Source organism: Coregonus clupeaformis, chromosome 7, assembly GCF_020615455.1.
Source record: "Coregonus clupeaformis isolate EN_2021a chromosome 7, ASM2061545v1, whole genome shotgun sequence".
NCBI lineage: Eukaryota > Metazoa > Chordata > Actinopteri > Salmoniformes > Salmonidae > Coregonus > Coregonus clupeaformis.
In genome coordinates this window covers 16,494,377-16,511,332 of record NC_059198.1, presented here as the reverse complement: position 1 = coordinate 16,511,332, position 16,956 = coordinate 16,494,377, and the positions used below count along the sequence as shown (strand labels likewise).

Sequence of the window (16,956 nt, the reverse complement as noted above, 5' to 3'; positions counted from 1 at the left end):
AAACTATGAAATAACACATATGGAATCATGTAATAACCAAAAAGGTGTTCAATCAAAATATATTTTATTTTTGAGATTCTTCAAATAGCCACCCTTTGCCTTGATGACAGCTTTGCACACTCTTGGCATTCTCTCAACCAGCTTCACGAGGTAGTCACCTGGAAGGCATTTAAAATAACAGGTGTGCCTTCTTAAAAGTTAATTTGTGGAATTTCTTTCCTTCTTAATGCGTTTGAGCCAATCAGTTGTGTTGTGACAAGGCAGGGGGGGTATACAGAAGATAGCCCTATTTGGTAAAAGACCAAGTCCATATTATGAGAAGAACAGCTCAAATAAGCAAAGAGAAATTACAGTCCATCATTACTTTAAGACACGAAGGTCAGTCAATATGGAACATTTCAATAACTTTGAAAGTTTCTTCAAGTGCAGTCGCAAAAACCATCAAGCGCTATGATGAAACTGGCTCTCATGAGGGCCGCCACAGGAATGGAAGGCCCAGAGTTACCTCTGCTGCAGAGGATAAGTTCATTAGAGTTACCAGCCTCAGAAATTGCAGCCCAAATAAATGCTTCACAGAGTTCAAGTCACAGACACATCTCAACATCAACTGTTCAGAGGGGACAGTGTGAATAATTTCTTTTCAATTTTTTTTAATCACCTTTATTTAACCAGGTAAGCCAGTTGAGAACAAGTTCTCATTTACAGCTGTACCTGGCCAAGATAAAGCAAAGCAGTGCGATAAAAACAATAACACAGAGTTACATATGGGGTAAACAAAACATAAAGTCAAAAATACAACAGAAAATATATATACAGTGTGTGCGAATGTAGTAAGTTATGGAGGTAAGGCAATAAATAGGCCATAGTGGAAAATAGTTACAAATTCGTATTAACACTGGAATGACAGATGTGCAAAAGATGATGTGCAAATAGAGATACTGGGGTGCAAATTAGCAAAATAAATAACAATATGGGGATGAGGTAGTTGGGTGGGCTAATTTCAGAATGGCTGTGTACAGGTGCAGTGATCAGTAAGCTGCTCTGACAACTGATGCTTAAAGTTAGTGAGGGAGATAAGTCTCCAGCTTCAGAGATTTTTGCAGTTCGTTCCAGTCATTGGCAGCAGGCCTTCATGGTCGAATTGCTGCAAAGAAACCACTACTAAAGGACACCAATAAGAAGAAGAGACCTGCTTGGGCCAAGAAACATGAGCAATGGACATTTGACCGGTGGAAATTTGACCTTTGGTCTGGAGTCCAAATTGGAGATTATTGGTTCCAACCACCGTGTCTTTATGAGCCGCGTGTGCGTGAATAGATGATCTCCGCATGTGTAGTTCCCACCGTAAAGCATGGAGGAGGTGGTGTGGTGGTGTTTTGCTGGTCACAATCACTCTGATTTATTTAGAATTCAAGACACAGTTAACCAGCATGGCTACCACAGCATTCTGCAGCGATACGCCATCCCATCTGGTTTGGGCTTAGTGGGACTATCATTTGTTTTTCAACAGGACAATGACCCAACACACCTGCAGGCTGTGTAAGGGCTATTTTACCAAGAAGGAGAGTGATGGAGTGCTGCATCAGATGACCTGGCCTCCACAATCACCCAACCTCAACCCAATTAAGATGGTTTGGGATGTGTCGGAAAGCAGAGTGGAGGAAAAGCAGCCAACAAGTGCTAAGCATATGTGGGAACTCCTTCAAGACTGTTGGAAAAGCATTCCAGGGGAAGCTGGTTGAGAGAATGCCAAGAGTGTGCAAAGCTGTCATCAAGGAAAGGGTGGCTATTTGAAGAATCTCAAATATAAAATATATTTTGATTTGTTTTGGTTACTACTTCCATGTGTTATTCCATAGTTTTGATGTCTTCACTATTATTCTACAATGTAGAAAATAGTAAAAATAAAGAGAAACCCTTGAATGAGTAGGTGTGTCCAAACTTTTGACTGGTACTGTAGATGCCAGGACATACACCATCAGACCCGTATCGAGCACTTCAACTTGTAATGATCTTGATGCTCCCACACGGAAGAAAAAACTCCCACTTTGTAACTTTAGATTCAACTTCCTGAAGATTAAAGTAAAATTACAGTTAGCCTATATTTATCTTGCGACAGTGATCCTTACATGGCTGACAACCACATACGGTACATATAGAGTGGGGAGAACAAGTATTTGATACACTGCTGATTTTGCAGGTTTTCCTACTTACAAAGCATGTAGAGGTCTGTAATTTTTATCATAGGTACACTACAACTGTGAGAGACGGAATCTAAAACAAAAATCCAGAAAATCACATTGTAGGATTTTTAATGAATTTATTTGCAAATTATGGTGGAAAATAAGTATTTGGTCAATAACAAAAGTTTCTCAATACTTTGTTATATACCCTTTGTTGGCAATGACACAGGTCAAACGTTTTCTGTAAGTCTTCACAAGGTTTTCACACACTGTTGCTGGTATTTTGGCCCATTCCTACATGCAGATCTCCTCTAGAGCAGTGATGTTTTGGGGCTGTCGCTGAGCAACACGGACTTTCAACTCCCTCCAAAGATTTTCTATGGGGTTGAGATCTGGAGACTGGCTAGGCCACTCCAGGACCTTGAAATGCTTCATACGAAGCCACTCCTTCGTTGCCCGGGTGGTGTGTTTGGGATCATTGTCATGCTGAAAGACCCAGCCACGTTTCATCTTCAATGCCCTTGCTGATGGAAGGAGGTTTTCACTCAAAATCTCACGATAGAATGCCCCATTCATTCTTTCCTTTACACGGATCAGTCGTCCTGGTCCCTTTGCAGAAAAACAGCCCCAAAGCATGATGTTTCCACCCCCATGCTTCACAGTAGGTATGGTGTTCTTTGGATGCAACTCAGCATTCTTTGTCCTCCAAACACGACGAGTCTGACCATATGACATTCTCCCAATCCTCTTCTGGATCATCCAAATGCACTCTAGCAAACTTCAGACAGGCCTGGACATGTACTGGCTTAAGCAGGGGGACACGTCTGGCACTGCAGGATTTGAGTCCCTGGCGGCGTAGTGTGTTACTGATGGTAGGCTTTGTTACTTTGGTCCCAGCTCTCTGCAGGTCATTCACTAGGTCCCCCCGTGTGGTTCTGGGATTTTTGCTCACCGTTCTTGTGATCATTTTGACCCCACGGGGTGAGATCTTGCGTGGAGCCCCAGATCGAGGGAGATTATCAGTGGTCTTGTATGTCTTCCATTTCCTAATAATTGCTCCCACAGTTGATTTCTTCAAACCAAGCTGCTTACCTATTGCAGATTCAGTCTTCCCAGCCTGGTGCATGTCTACAATTTAGTTTCTGGTGTCCTTTGACTGCTCTTTGGTCTTGGCCATAGTGGAGTTTGGAGTGTGACTGTTTGAGGTTGTGGACAGGTGTTCAAACAGGTGCCATTAATACAGGTAACGAGTGGAGGACAGAGGAGCCTCTTAAAGAAGAAGTTACAGGTCTGTGAGAGCCAGAAATCTTGCTTGTTTGTAGGTGACCAAATACTTATTAGTTTTTCTTTAAGAAGCCCTCCTGTTCTCCACTCATTACCTGTATTAACTGCACCTGTTTGAACTCATTACCTGTATAAAAGACACCTGTCCACACACTCAAACAAACAGACTCCAACCTCTCCACAATGGCCAAGACCAGAGAGCTGTGTAAGGACATCAGGGATAAAATTGTAGACCTGCACAAGGCTGGGATGGGCTACAGGACAATAGGCAAGCAGCTTGGTGAGAAGGCAACAACTGTTGGCGCAATTATTAGAAAATGGAAGAAGTTCAAGATGACGGTCAATCACCCTCAGTCTGGGGCACCATGCAAGATCATACCTCGTGGGGCATCAATGATCATGAGGAAGGTGAGGGATCAGCCCAGAACTACACGGCAGGACCTGGTCAATGACCTGAAGAGAGCTGGGACCACAGTCTCAAAGAAAACCATTAGTAACACACTACGCCGTCATGGATTAAAAATCCTGCAGCGCACGCAAGGTCCCCCTGCTCAAGCCAGCGCATGTCCTGGCCCGTCTGAAGTTTGCCAATGACCATCTGGATGATCCAGAGGAGGAATGGGAGAAGGTCATGTGGTCTGATGAGACAAAAATATAGCTTTTTGGTCTAAACTCCACTCGCCGTGTTTGGAGGAAGAAGAAGGATGAGTACAACCCCAAGAACACCATCCCAACCGTGAAGCATGGAGGTGGAAACATAATTCTTTGGGGATGCTTTTCTGCAAAGGAGGCAGGACAACTGCACCGTATTGAGGGGAGGATGGATGGGGCCATGTATCGCGAGATCTTGGCCAACAACCTCCTTCCCTCAGTAAGAGCATTGAAGATGGGTCGTGGCTGGGTCTTCCAGCATGACAACAACCCCAAACACACAGCCAGGGCAACTAAGGAGTGGCTCCGTAAGAAGCATCTCAAGGTCCTGGAGTGGCCTAGCCAGTCTCCAGACCTGAACCCAATAGAAAATCTTTGGAGGGAGCTGAAAGTCTGTATTGCCCAGCGACAGCCCCGAAACCTGAAGGATCTGGAGAAGGTCTGTATGGAGGAGTGGGCCAAAATCCCTGCTGCAGTGTGTGTAAACCTGGTCAAGACCTACAGGAAACGTATGATCTCTGTAATTGCAAACAAAGGTTTCTGTACCAAATATTAAGTTCTGCTTTTCTGATGTATCAAATACTTATGTCATGCAATAAAATGCAAATGAATTACTTAAAAATCATACAATGTGATTTTCTGGATTTTTGTTTTAGATTCCGTCTCTCACAGTGGAAGTGTACCTATGATAAAAATTACAGACCTCTACATGCTTTGTAAGTAGGAAAACCTGCAAAATCGGCAGTGTATCAAATACTTGTTCTCCCCACTGTATATGAAACAAATAAGCACAGTGAGAGAGACTTTATTTACAGCATCTGTTCCTACAGTGGACAAGTAGTCGTATGTTTGCCCCATACAAGCTCCATGCTGGCAAAGCCTGTTTACCCTCTGATGAGCCATGGAGGTAACAGTCATATGATGGACCACAGTGTACCTCTCTGAAACAATGAGTGGTACTGCCAACCACATGTCCCTAATCTAAGCACTGTCACCTCAAACATCTTTACACTACTCTATAGGTCACAGTGCCAGTCATAAGTGAAAGGAATATGGTTGTTGAGTTGTGCTGGTAACTTGTAATAACACTCCATTATTGGTCTCTGTAGGCTACATCTCAGATTTGTATTATGTTTTGGAAAAGTAGGCTATTATAAGTCATGTGACTCTATAGCCTACAGAGCATTGAGATTAAGCGTGTGAGATTTGTACAGCAGATTTTGCACTCAACATCAGGTCAATAGACCACAGCCAAGTCACATTACAAGCATGAGATTTAAAGCCTAACACTTGCTATCTGAACATTTTCACTTCCACGTTCAGGGTATGAGACACTGCAGCAGAGGCATGGAAGGGGGTTAAAATGGGATGGAAATTATTTAAAATTCATTATCTTCACATTTAATATGAATGCTTATCACATCTCCAGGTATAGGTGCCTAGGTCATAAACTCGTGTATGATATTATTAAACAGTCTTTCCAAACAGGGACACTTCCTCTCTGCTTACCTCATGTCAAAATAAGTGTCCCCCAAAAGTTATTCAATTTTTTGTCCACATATGGCGCACGTGCAGGACTTTTATTTTGACATGAGATAAGCAGAGAGGAAGTGGAACAGACCCACGTTTGGAAAGTCTGTTTAATAATACTATCCTTTAGATATTTGGTCTCAAATTCCCCTGTCATAATGACCAACCGTCCTTGCCACCGGCACAGTAAGTTGAAATTGAATTTTATTTAACTTCTTGCTTCCCACGTACTGTTTTTGTGCAACCCAATACAATTGAAAGCAACGCTAGTGTATACATCCTCGTTGCTAAAAAGCACTTATACAGACCCCAATGAATGATCTTCCTGTACGATACTCTGCTCCTATTCACAGCAGCACACTTACTTAGCCAAACATCAATAATAACAAAGCAATATTATGTTGGAGACTTTGTTTTTTTTACCTTAATGCTCGAAGTGCAAGAAAAGGGAGTAGTCCTCCACCTGGTAGCTAGCAGCTCTAAGAATAACGATTTGCTTCAGCTGTCTGCTATTTCCGGGTTGGTCGAACGTCATTGTGCAACGGACAGGTTCCAACACCAACACCGCGCGAGAGCTTGCATTGCATGCAAATCGAACACAACTGACCCACGGGCCGCTGCTACAGTAGCCAGATTAGTGAATGGAATTACTGTCTGTTGCCGAGTTCAAATGATATTTACATTGTGTTTAAAAATGTAACATGTCCTGCAATTTCTTGTTACATTAACGTGTAGCCTAATACACAAGAAAATAAAGAATAGCCCACAGCAATGTTTGCCTAAAAAATGCTGACACATTATTAGGCCTAGTGAACGTGAATCAATAACCACCTCGACAAATAATACATAGGCTATGGTCTAAAGTGGAAAGTAAACGTTAATTAATTTAGGCCTACATTTTTATACAATTAAATTAAAGAATGAACATAATATTCTAAACTAAAGTAGGCTATCATAAACCGCATATGCAAGAAAACTGTTCGAAATACTTTGAAAATACAATTTCTTTCTACCTTCTTTGAAATACTGATCTAACATGATTGGACTAGCCTTAAGCAAGAGCTATCCTCCTTAGCTTTCGCTTGTCCAGTCATGTCTGATATGTGATTAGCCTACTTCAAGAACGGGAAAAAGGAAAGGATGATTGATGGGCTGCACAGGTGTGCTGATTGATGGGCTGCATTAATAAGTGCACATGCCTGACTTCAATCAAAACATTACTGCAGCCCCCGGCTATAAAATGTCGCCTCAAGTTTACAGCAGTCCTTCACGACCGTGAGGTACGAAAGCATTTAGAGGGTAAAGCAAAACAATTTATAAAAGTCAAATTCGAGCACTATACTCTTGGAGGCTTCTTTGGGTGAAGTTTCTGTTAAAAGAAGCTAGTTGAAAATGGTGAAGGAGAGAACCCACATAAACGTGGTTATCATAGGCCATGTTGACAGCGGAAAATCAACCACCACTGGTCACCTGGTCTACAAATGCGGTGGTGTCGACCCAAGAACAATCGAGAAGTTTGAGAAGGCTGCAGCCCAGGTAAGGAACAATTTGCAAGCAAACTAATTGGAGGAACACTTACATGTATTAAGCAACTACAATTGTAGCTAATTTAAATTCTCTCATCCAACAGATGGGCAAGAGCTCTTTCAAATATGCCTGGGTGTTAGACAAACTGAAAGCTGAGAGGGAGCGAGGAATTACCATTGACATTTCATTGTTGAAATTCAACACGCACAAATACACTATCACAATAATTGATGCTCCAGGCCATCGTGACTTCATCAAGAACATGATCACAGGGACATCACAGGTAAAGCTGCAGCTTGTAGCCTATCTGCGTGGGGGATTTGCGCAGGCCAATGTGTATTACTGGTCTTGGTGGTAACCTAATCTTATGCTTTTGTTCACCCTTCATTTCAGGCTGATGTTGCCCTCCTGGTGGTGTCTTCTGCCAAAGGGGAGTTTGAGGCTGGTATCTCCAGGAATGGCCAGACCAGGGAGCATGCCTTGCTCGCCTACACGCTCGGTGTCAAGCAAATCATTGTCGCCGTGAACAAGATGGACGTGACTGAGCCACCATACAGCCAGAAGCGCTTTGGTGAAGTGGTCCAAAGCGTGAGCACTTTCCTCAAAAGAATCGGCTACGATCCCACTGCTGTGCCATTTGTTCCCATCTCTGGCTGGACCGGGGAGAACATGCTTGCCCCATCTCAGAAAGTGAGTTTTTTGATAGCATTGATCAACATTTAAGTATAATTTTTATCCACCTGCGACACATGAGAACCCTCTTCTGCTGTGTAGATGTCCTGGTTCAAAGAATCGAAAGTCAAGAGCGGGCCAGGCCATGTAAACGGGAGAACTCTACTTGAAGTCCTGGACTCCATCCATCCACCAGTGCGCATTGCCAACAAGCCTCTGAGGCTGCCCCTGCAGGATGTATACAAGATCGGAGGTGAGTGGTGGCTCATGATGCCTACATGTATCAAATTGTGAGTAGTTGTATTGACTGTCTTCCCTCTGTGCTGCAGGAGTGGGCACGGTTCCAGTGGGGAAGATCGAGACAGGGATTCTGAAGCCCGGCATGATCCTGATGTTCTCCCCCGCCAAGCTGACTGCGGAGGTAAAGTCCATTGAGATGCACCACCAGGGTCTGCAGACGGCCGGGCCTGGCCACAACGTGGGCTTTAACATCAAGAACGTGTCTGTAAAGAACCTTCGCCGTGGAGATGTGGCTGGCAATGCCCAGCATGACCCTCCCTCTGATGTCAACAGCTTTGTGGCACAGGTACACATGGCAATGTCAAATTTGAACATGGCAATTTAGTATTGCATGCGATTGTCCCATTACCTAGTACCATATTTTCTAATGGACTGATGGTTTGTCAAACCAGACACCCTTCCCTGTTCTAGGATGTGAATCTGTTCCCTACTAATGCAGACTACTTTGCTTGTTCTGTAGCCTAGTACTGTTTCACTGACATCTTTGCATCTTCCCACAGCTCATAATCCTGAACCATCCTGGCAAAATCAAGACTGGCTACTCTCCCGTGCTTGACTGCCACACCACCCATGTGACCTGCCGCTTTGCAGAGCTGCGGGAGAAGATTGACCGTCGCACAGGGAAGAAGCTGGAGGATTTTCCCCAGACCCTGCAGTCTGGTGACGCTGCCACTGTCAAGATGAGCCCCAACAGACCACTCTGTGTGGAGAGCTTCTTCACCTACCCTCCTTTAGGTACACTTCCCTCAATATTTTCAGGGTAACATCACTGGTAGTGGGCATGGAACATTTGGAACTGGTAGTGTAACATTTTCTAGAGCAATGTTTTACTAGCGCATGGCTTTCTATCCCATCAAGTGTTGATTTGATTCTGCATCATGTGTGTTTTGATAAAGGACTGCTTGTTCACAAGATGTGCCTTATCTAAACAATGGCTGACTGTTTTTACAATGACAGTAATTTGTTCTCCACGTGTTCCTTCCCTCTTCAGGTCGGTTTGCAGCGAGGGACTTGAAACAGACTGTTGCTGTGGGAGTCATTAAGTCGGTGGATAAGGACCATGGATCAAAGAAGCATGCACAAAGGCCAAGTCTCAAAATGAATTAATTTTAGTTTACCAGTAGTTCTGGTATGAAAAAGAGCTTGAGGATAAAGCTTTAAGTTGACTATTGTTTGTGTATATATAATTTGTGTTGCAACACAGCACTATGTTGCGTTTTGGAAAATGACGCTGCTGCTCTTAGATTGGACTGCCATCTGGAGTAACTAAGAATTGAATGGCCTGTTTTAGACATGTAAGGTTGTGCAAAAAGCTTCTGACAAATAAAAGTCCTTTCAAAGTTACTGTTTCACTAACATGGTGCCAAATTCTGTACAACAACTTTTGCGGTGGCTTATAGTAGAGAAATGAACATTATCTGGCAACTGCTCTGGTGGACATTCCTACAGTCAGCATGTCAATTGCATGCTCCCTCAACTTGAGACATCTGTGGCGTTGGGTGAAAACTGCACATTTGAGTGGCCTTCAGTCCCCAGCAGAAGGTGTGCCTGTAATGATCATGCGGTTTAATCAGCTACTTGATATGTCACACCTGTCAGGTGGATGGCTTAAAATATTACTAAGCTTTGTGCATGTGGAACATTTCTGGGATCTTTTATTACGCCTCTTGAAACATGGGACCAACACTCTAAATCAGGGGTGTCAAACGTGCGGGCCGGATCAGGCCTGCAAACGGGTTTAATCCGGCCCGCGAGATGATGAAGAAAAAAAAAAAATTTAAGTATAAAAATGCGCTGCAATTTTTCAATAAAATAAACTGCTGTTCCAATTGCGTCCACTGGATGGCGCAATAGTGTTAAGCAAACAGTTTATACCGGGGCAGAGCAAGTAGGTCAAGCACGTGCAGCCAATGAGCTACTTTGTTTTGCCCGCGATATTTATTACGGCTTCTACTTTTAACATTATGTGCTTTGGCACCCTCATTGCCCCAATATGTCTCTGTCAAAAAAGAGAAGTGGACGCAGAGTGCAGAGTGTTCCAAGAAAAATGGTCATCCTATTTAATCACGGAATTGAATGGGAACGCTGTATGTTTGTGTTCAGAGCATGTTGCAGCGCTGAAAGAATATAACCTTCGTCGCCACTGTGAGTCTTCATGCCGACAAATATGACAACTTTCAAGGACAGCGGAGATGAGAGAAGGTGAATGAACTGTTGGCGGGTCTGAAGAAACAGCAGTCTGTGTTTACTCACAGCCGAGACATCAGTGACGCTGCAGTGAAAGCTAGCTACCTCATTGCTAATGAAATCGCAGTGGCTTCAAAACCATTTAGTGAGGGTGAATTTGTAAAAACATGCATGATGAAGGCAGCGGAGATTGTGTGCCCTGAAAAGCGGCAGGCTTTTGCAAATATCAGCCTGACAAGAAACACAGTTGCAGACAGGATTTCCGATCTTTCAGTGGATTTGGACAGCCAGTTGAAGCAAAAAGTAAAGTCATTTATTGCGTTTTCGGTTGCAATTGATGAAAGCACGGACATTACAGATGTTGCACAACTGGCCATTTTTTCATCCGCGGAGGTGATGACACATTGACCGTCACCGAGGAGTTCGTGGAGTTGGTGCCGATGACAGATACAACGACAGCAGCTGATATTTTTACCGCACTCGTCGGCGCGCTGGACAGGGTCGGAGTGGACTGGTCCCGCGCTGTCAGCCTGGCTACAGATGGTGCGCCCTCAATGATCGGGAAAAAAGCAGGCGTTGTGACAAAGTTCAGAGAGAAAGTGCAATCTGCAAATGGAGGATGTGATTTTTTGACTTTTCACTGTATTTTGCACCAGGAGGCTTTGTGTTGCAAGTCATTAAAGATGGATAACGTCATGAAGGTGGTCATCCAAACTGTTAATTTCATCCGATCCAGAAGCCTGAATCACCGTCAGTTTGACAGCCTTCTCAGAGAGAAAGACCACATCTATGGCCTGCCATACCACACTGAGGTAAGATGGTTAAGCCGAGGTGCTGTGCTGAGGCGTTTCTTTGATTTACGAGAAGAAATTGAACAGTTCATGGAAGAAAAGGGCAAACCAGTGTTAGAATTTCATTCCGCAGAATGGATGCCGGACCTTGCATTTATGGTGGATGTTACAGAGCACCTGCATAACTTGAAAAAACAGCTGCAAGGGCGCAACAAAGTTGTCACGCAGTATTATGACAGCATACGTTCGTTCAAGTTGAAGCTGTCATTGTGGGAGACGCAACTTGCCGGTGGTGATGCAGTTCACTTCCCCTGTCTGAAAAATGTGTGCGCGACCCAACATGTGGCAGACATGAAGCGGTTCAAAGATAAAATAACGGGACTGTTACGGGAGTTTGAGCAACGCTTTCAGATTTATGTTTATATGTTTTTATGTTGATGTGCTATTGTTTTTAATTGATTATATTTTATTTGTATATTTAACCTATTCTTGACTCTGTGGTTCTTGCACTTGTTTGGGGAACAGGATTTCATTATTTCTATCTACATTTCTGCCTGAGAAATGACACCCTGATATAGTTCTGTGATCTGTGATATACTTCTGTGAATCACTGAGGCATTGTGTGTTTGTGTGTTCTTTGTCCTCAGAACTTTCAAATAACTTGAGGTGTTTTATGATTAATAGTGATGTTGTGCTTTTGGACACTGTCCTCAGGCTCCAGCTTTATGTTTATATGTTTTTATGTTGATGTGCTATTGTTTTTAATTGATTTTATTTTATTTGTATATTTAACCTATTCTTGACTGTGGTTCTTGCACTAGTTTGGGGAACAGGATTTCATGATTTTTTTCTACATTTCTGCCTGAGAAATGACACCCTGATATAGTTCTGTGATCTGTGACACAGTTCTGTTAATCACTGAGGCATTGTGTGTTTGTGTGTTCTTTTTCTTTAGAATTTTCAAATAAACTTGACGTGTTTTATGATTAATAGTGATGTTGTGCTTGTACTATTTTGGACACACTGTCCTCAGGCTCCAGCTTTATGTTGTATGTTGATCGTATTAAAACAAAGAAAATAATCTGAAGTTGTTAAGTTATATATACCAAGATTTTTCCGGTCTGGCCCACTTGGGAATAGATTTTCCTCCATGTGGCCCCTGAGCTAAAATGAGTTTGACACCCCTGCTCTAAATGTTGAGTTTATTTTTCAGTATAGTAAAGGTGAAGACATCAAATCCATTACAACACTTTTATTAGTACAATGGTATGATAGGGGTTGATAATCCTTTACATGGGTTGTAAACCAGAGGAGTCACTGGGGAGTAAAGGGTACATATCCAGTTCACTACTTGAAATCGCCTGTCTTCCAAATAAGTACTCGGCGTTCTAAGGACAACCCTGTCTGACAGGCAAACTTTATTTCTGCTTGACTGCCTCGCTGGATTTCATAAATATCCACAAACTGTCTACATTTGAGTTTATCCTTAACTGGAGATCTCGCCTGGAAATCATTGACACCACTATTACTAAATATGAAATGTCATTGGACACTTGCAATTTCCCCAGGCCATCAATTTTCACATTGATGTGTGTGTTTTTCACATTCTTGCTTACTGACACCTTGCCATATGTGTGTGTGTTAGTGGCTCAGTGGTTCTTCAAACCCTGACTTGAGTGGCTTTTTAAATAGCACTCCGCTCAATTCCAGTCATTTTTACACCAGCACAGAAAGGTCTACATAGTGAAGATGACTTGACAGAGTGACAGTGTTAAGGAGTCTACTACTGGTGACCTGTGGGGTTTCTGATATCCCACCATACAGTAGCAGCAGGTGTCAATACTGTAAAACAATCAGAATACATGTACACAAAGTGAGCAAGAACAAGGAATACATATTTAATCATAAGTTATCATGGTAGGTTTCAGTGGGAGACAATCTCCAGTATGGGATTGTGCCTCCAGTCTAACGTGGTGTAGGATGAGGAAACGGTGATAGTCTAGTGACATGAGCTCTTTCCCATTCCTTCATATTTGGCCTTCTCCAGAAATGCAAGCAATGATGACCAGTAAAATGATTACAGATAAAATTCAAACACAGCTGCCCTGATACTTGGTTATCTGGCAGGCAGAGAACACGTATGCTTCTACATGTTTGTACAATAAAACATGTATATACACACACACACAAATATATTTACATACATATATACACAGTAACAGCATAAACACACTTTAGGGTAAGCGTGGCTACGGCAGCCATAGGCCGTGCTCTAAGGTTAAGATAATACTGGAAAGAGGAAAAATACACACATTTTTATTTACAACATGGATGTGCTCAGCATCCAGTGGCTAGTGGAGCCTACTTGGGCTTCTACATTGCGTTTTTTTCTTTAGAACACTGGTTTCACGTCAGGTTGTTACAGTAGCTATTTACAGTACAGGGGTACTTCTAAGGGTGAGGGCGGGGGGTTAGTGCAAGCCTCGTCTGGCTGTCAGTCACTCAGGATGTGGACAAAGGACATTGGGAACACTCCTTTCCTCTCCAGGTGCCCTTCAATGTGGCCGATCTGAAAGGAAACAGAGAGAGAGAGAATGAAGGAAGGCAGCCAACAAGTGCTCAGCATATGTGAGAACTCCTTCAAGACTGTTGGAAAAGCAGTCCAGGTGAAGCTGGTTGAGAGAATGCCAAGAGTGTGCAAAGCTGTCATCAAGGCAAAGGGTGGCTATTTGAAGAATCTCAAATATAAAATATATTTTGATTTGTTTAACACTTTTTTGGTTACTACATGATTCCATATGTGTTATTTCATAGTATTGATGTCTTTACTATTATTCTACAATGTAGAAAATAGTAAAAATTAAGAAAAACCCTGGAATGAGTAGGTGTGTCCTAACTTTTGACTGGTACTGTATATACACACACACATATACAGTGCCTTGCAAAAGTATTCATCCCCCTTGGCCTATTTTGTTGCATTACAACCTGTAATTTAAATTGATTTTTATTTGGATTTCATGCAATGGACATACACAAAATAGTCCAAATTGGTGAAGTGAAATGAAAAAAAATAACTTGTTTCAAAAAAAATTAAAAAGTGGTGCGTGCTATGATGCCCCTAAATAAGATCTGGTGCAACCAATTACCTTCAGAAGTCACATAATTAGTTAAATAAAGTCCACCTGTGTGCAATCTAAGTGTCACATGATCTGTCACATGATCTCAGTATATATACACCTGTTCTGAAAGGCCCCAGAGTCTGCAACACCACTAAGCAAGGGGCACCACCAAGCAAGCGGCACCATGAAGACCAAGGAGCTCTCCAAACAGGTCAGGGACAAAGTTGTGGAGAAGTACAGATCAGAGTTGGGTTATAAAAAAATATCTGAAACTTTGAACATCCCACGGAGCACCATTAAATCCATTATTAAAAAATTGAAAGAATATGGCACCACAACAAACCTGCCAAGAGAGGGCCGCCCACCAAAACTCATGGTCCAGGCAAGGAGGGCATTAATCAGAGAGGCAACAAAGAGACCAAAGATAAGTATCTGTCAATAGGACCACTTTAAGCCGTACACTCCACAGAGCTGGGCTTTATGGAAGAGTGGCCAGAAAAAAGCCATTGCTTAAAGAAAAAAATAAGCAAACACATTGTATTCAGACCCCTTGACTTTTTCCACATTTTGTTACGCTACGTTACAACCTTATTCTAAAATTGATTAAACCATTTCCCCCCCCTCAACAATTTACACACAATACCCCATGATAACAAAGCAAAAACAGGTTTTTAGATTTTTTTGCAAATCTATATATAAAAAAAAAAACAGAAATATAACATTTACATAAGTATTCAGACCCTTTACTCAGTACTTTGTCGAAGTACCTTTGGCAGTGATTACAGCCTCGAGTCTTCTTGGGTATAACGCTACAAGCTTGGCACACCTGTATTTGGAGAGTTTCTCTCATTCCTCTCTGCAGCTCCTCTCAAGCTCTGTCAGGTTGGATGGGGAGCATTGCTGCACTGCTAATTTCAGGTCTCTCCAGAGATGTTCGATCGGGTTCAAGTCCGGGCTCTGGCTGAGCCACTCAAGGACATTCAGAGACTTGTCGCGAAGCAACTTCTGCGTTGTCTTGGCTGATCCTGACTAGTCTCCTAGTCCCTGCTGCTGAAAAACATCCCCACAGCATGATGCTGCCACCACCATGCTTCACCGTAGGGATGGTGCCAGATTTCCTCCAGATGTGACGCTTGGCATTCAGGCCAAAGAGTTCAATCTTGGTTTCATCAGACCAGAGAATCTTGTTTCTCATGGTCTGAGAGCCTTTAGGTGCCTTTTGGAAAACTCCAAGCAGACTGTCATGTGCCTTTTACTGAGGAGTGGCTTCCGTCTGGCCACTCTACCATAAAGGCCTGATTGGTGGTGTTGCAGAGATGGTTGTCCTTCTGGAAGGTTCTCCCATCTCCACAGAAGAACTCTAGACCTCTGTCAGAGTGACCATCGGGTTCTTGGTCACCTCCCTGACCAAGGCCCTTCTCCCCTGATTGCTCAGTTTGGCTGGGCGGCCAGCTCTAGGAAGAGTCTTGGTGGTTCCAAACTTCTTCCATTTAAGGATGATGGAGGCCACTGTGTTCTTAGGGACCTTCAATAGTGCAGAAATGTTTTGGTACCCTTCCCCAGCTCTGTGCCTCAACACAATCCTGTCTTGGAGCTCTACGGACAATTCCTTCGACCTCATGAGTGGGTTTTTGCTCTGACATGCACTGTCCACTGTGGGACCTTATATAGACAGGTGTGTGCCTTTTCAAATAATGTCCAATCAATTGAATGTAACACAGGTGGACTCCAATGAAGTTGTAGAAACATCTCAAGGATGATCAATGGAAGCAGGTTGCACCTGAGCTCAATTTCGAGTCTCATAGCAAAGGGTCTGAATACTTATATAAATAAGGTATCCGTTTTTTATTTGTAAAACATTTGCAAAAAATTTTTAATAAACTGTGTTCGCTTTGTCATTATGGGGTATTGTGTGTAGATTGCTGAGGAATAACATATTTAATCCATTTTAGAATAAGGCTGTAACGTAACAAAATGTGGAAAAAGTCAAGGGGTCTGAATACCTTCCAAAGGCACCTTATATATACACTACCAGTCAAAAGTTTGGACACACCTACTCATTCAAGGGTTTTTCTTTATTTTTTACTATTTTTTACATTGTAGAATAATCAAAACTATGAAATAACACATGGAATCATGTAGTAACCAAAAAAGTGTTAAACAAATCAAAATATATTTTATAGTTGAGATTTTTCAAATAGCCACCCTTTCCTTGATGACAGCTTTGCACACTCTTGGCATTCTCTCAACCAGCTTCATGAGGTAGTCACCTGGAATGCATTTCAATTAATAGGGGTGCCTTCTTAAAAGTTAATTTGTGGAATGTCTTTCCTTCTTAATGCATTTGAGCCAATTAGTTGTGTTGTGACAAGGTAGGGGAGTATACAGAAGATAGCCCTATTTGGTAAAAGACCAAGTCCGTATTATGTCAAGAAACGCTCAAATAAGCAAAGAGAAACGACAGTCCATCATTACTTTAAAACATGAAGGTCAGTCAATACGGAACATTTCAAGAACTTTGAAAGTTTCTTCAAGTGCAGTCGCAAAAACCATCAAGCGCTATGATGAAACTGGCTCTCATGAGGACTGCCACAGGAATGGAAGACCCAGAGTTACCACTGCTGCAGAGGATAAGTTCATTAGAGTTACCAGCCTCAGAAATTGCAGCCCAAATAATAAATGCTTCACCGAGTTCAAGTCACAGACACATCT

The 16,956-nt window shown here is 42.6% G+C and overlaps 3 protein-coding genes across 10 annotated transcripts in view; 1 reads left to right on the top strand and 2 right to left on the bottom strand.

Annotated features, from left to right (window-relative positions):
• Positions 1-6,176, bottom strand: part of fam49bb (family with sequence similarity 49 member Bb) — a 38,257-nt gene extending 32,081 nt beyond the window's left edge. Inside the window, exon 1 of one of the 3 annotated variants that reach the window (XM_041881211.2) lies at positions 6,072-6,176. The gene's annotated coding sequence lies outside the window, so the exon portion shown is untranslated. The remainder of the gene's footprint in view (positions 1-6,071) is intronic. The other 2 variants (XM_041881213.2, XM_041881208.2) reach the window with 2 other exon arrangements.
• A 604-nt stretch (positions 6,177-6,780) lies between these two features.
• On the top strand, positions 6,781-9,491 carry si:dkey-37o8.1 (Elongation factor 1-alpha-like). The gene is made up of 7 exons (XM_041881206.2): positions 6,781-7,184; positions 7,279-7,458; positions 7,569-7,865; positions 7,950-8,100; positions 8,177-8,433; positions 8,648-8,882; positions 9,139-9,491. The coding sequence occupies exons 1-7, from the start codon at positions 7,041-7,043 to the stop codon at positions 9,252-9,254; spliced, it is 1,380 nt and encodes a 459-aa protein (XP_041737140.1). The 5' UTR covers positions 6,781-7,040; the 3' UTR covers positions 9,255-9,491.
• Positions 9,492-12,362: 2,871 nt separating this feature from the next.
• asap1b (ArfGAP with SH3 domain, ankyrin repeat and PH domain 1b) overlaps positions 12,363-16,956 on the bottom strand; it is an 86,246-nt gene continuing 81,652 nt past the window's right edge. For all 6 annotated transcript variants that reach the window (XM_041881214.2, XM_041881215.2, XM_041881216.2 and 3 more), the window contains one exon: positions 12,363-13,694. In XM_041881214.2, the coding sequence (XP_041737148.1) occupies positions 13,620-13,694 (75 nt within the window). In that variant the 3' untranslated portion in view covers positions 12,363-13,619. The remainder of the gene's footprint in view (positions 13,695-16,956) is intronic.

Bases quoted from the DNA above. Each gene is read 5' to 3' on its own strand.
- si:dkey-37o8.1 (XM_041881206.2), top strand. From the start codon at position 7,041: ATGGTGAAGGAGAGAACCCACATAAACGTGGTTATCATAGGCCATGTT. The intron at 7,185-7,278 runs GTAAGGAACAAT...CTCATCCAACAG, and splicing joins TTGAGAAGGCTGCAGCCCAG to ATGGGCAAGAGCTCTTTCAA. The intron at 7,459-7,568 runs GTAAAGCTGCAG...CCTTCATTTCAG, and splicing joins TGATCACAGGGACATCACAG to GCTGATGTTGCCCTCCTGGT.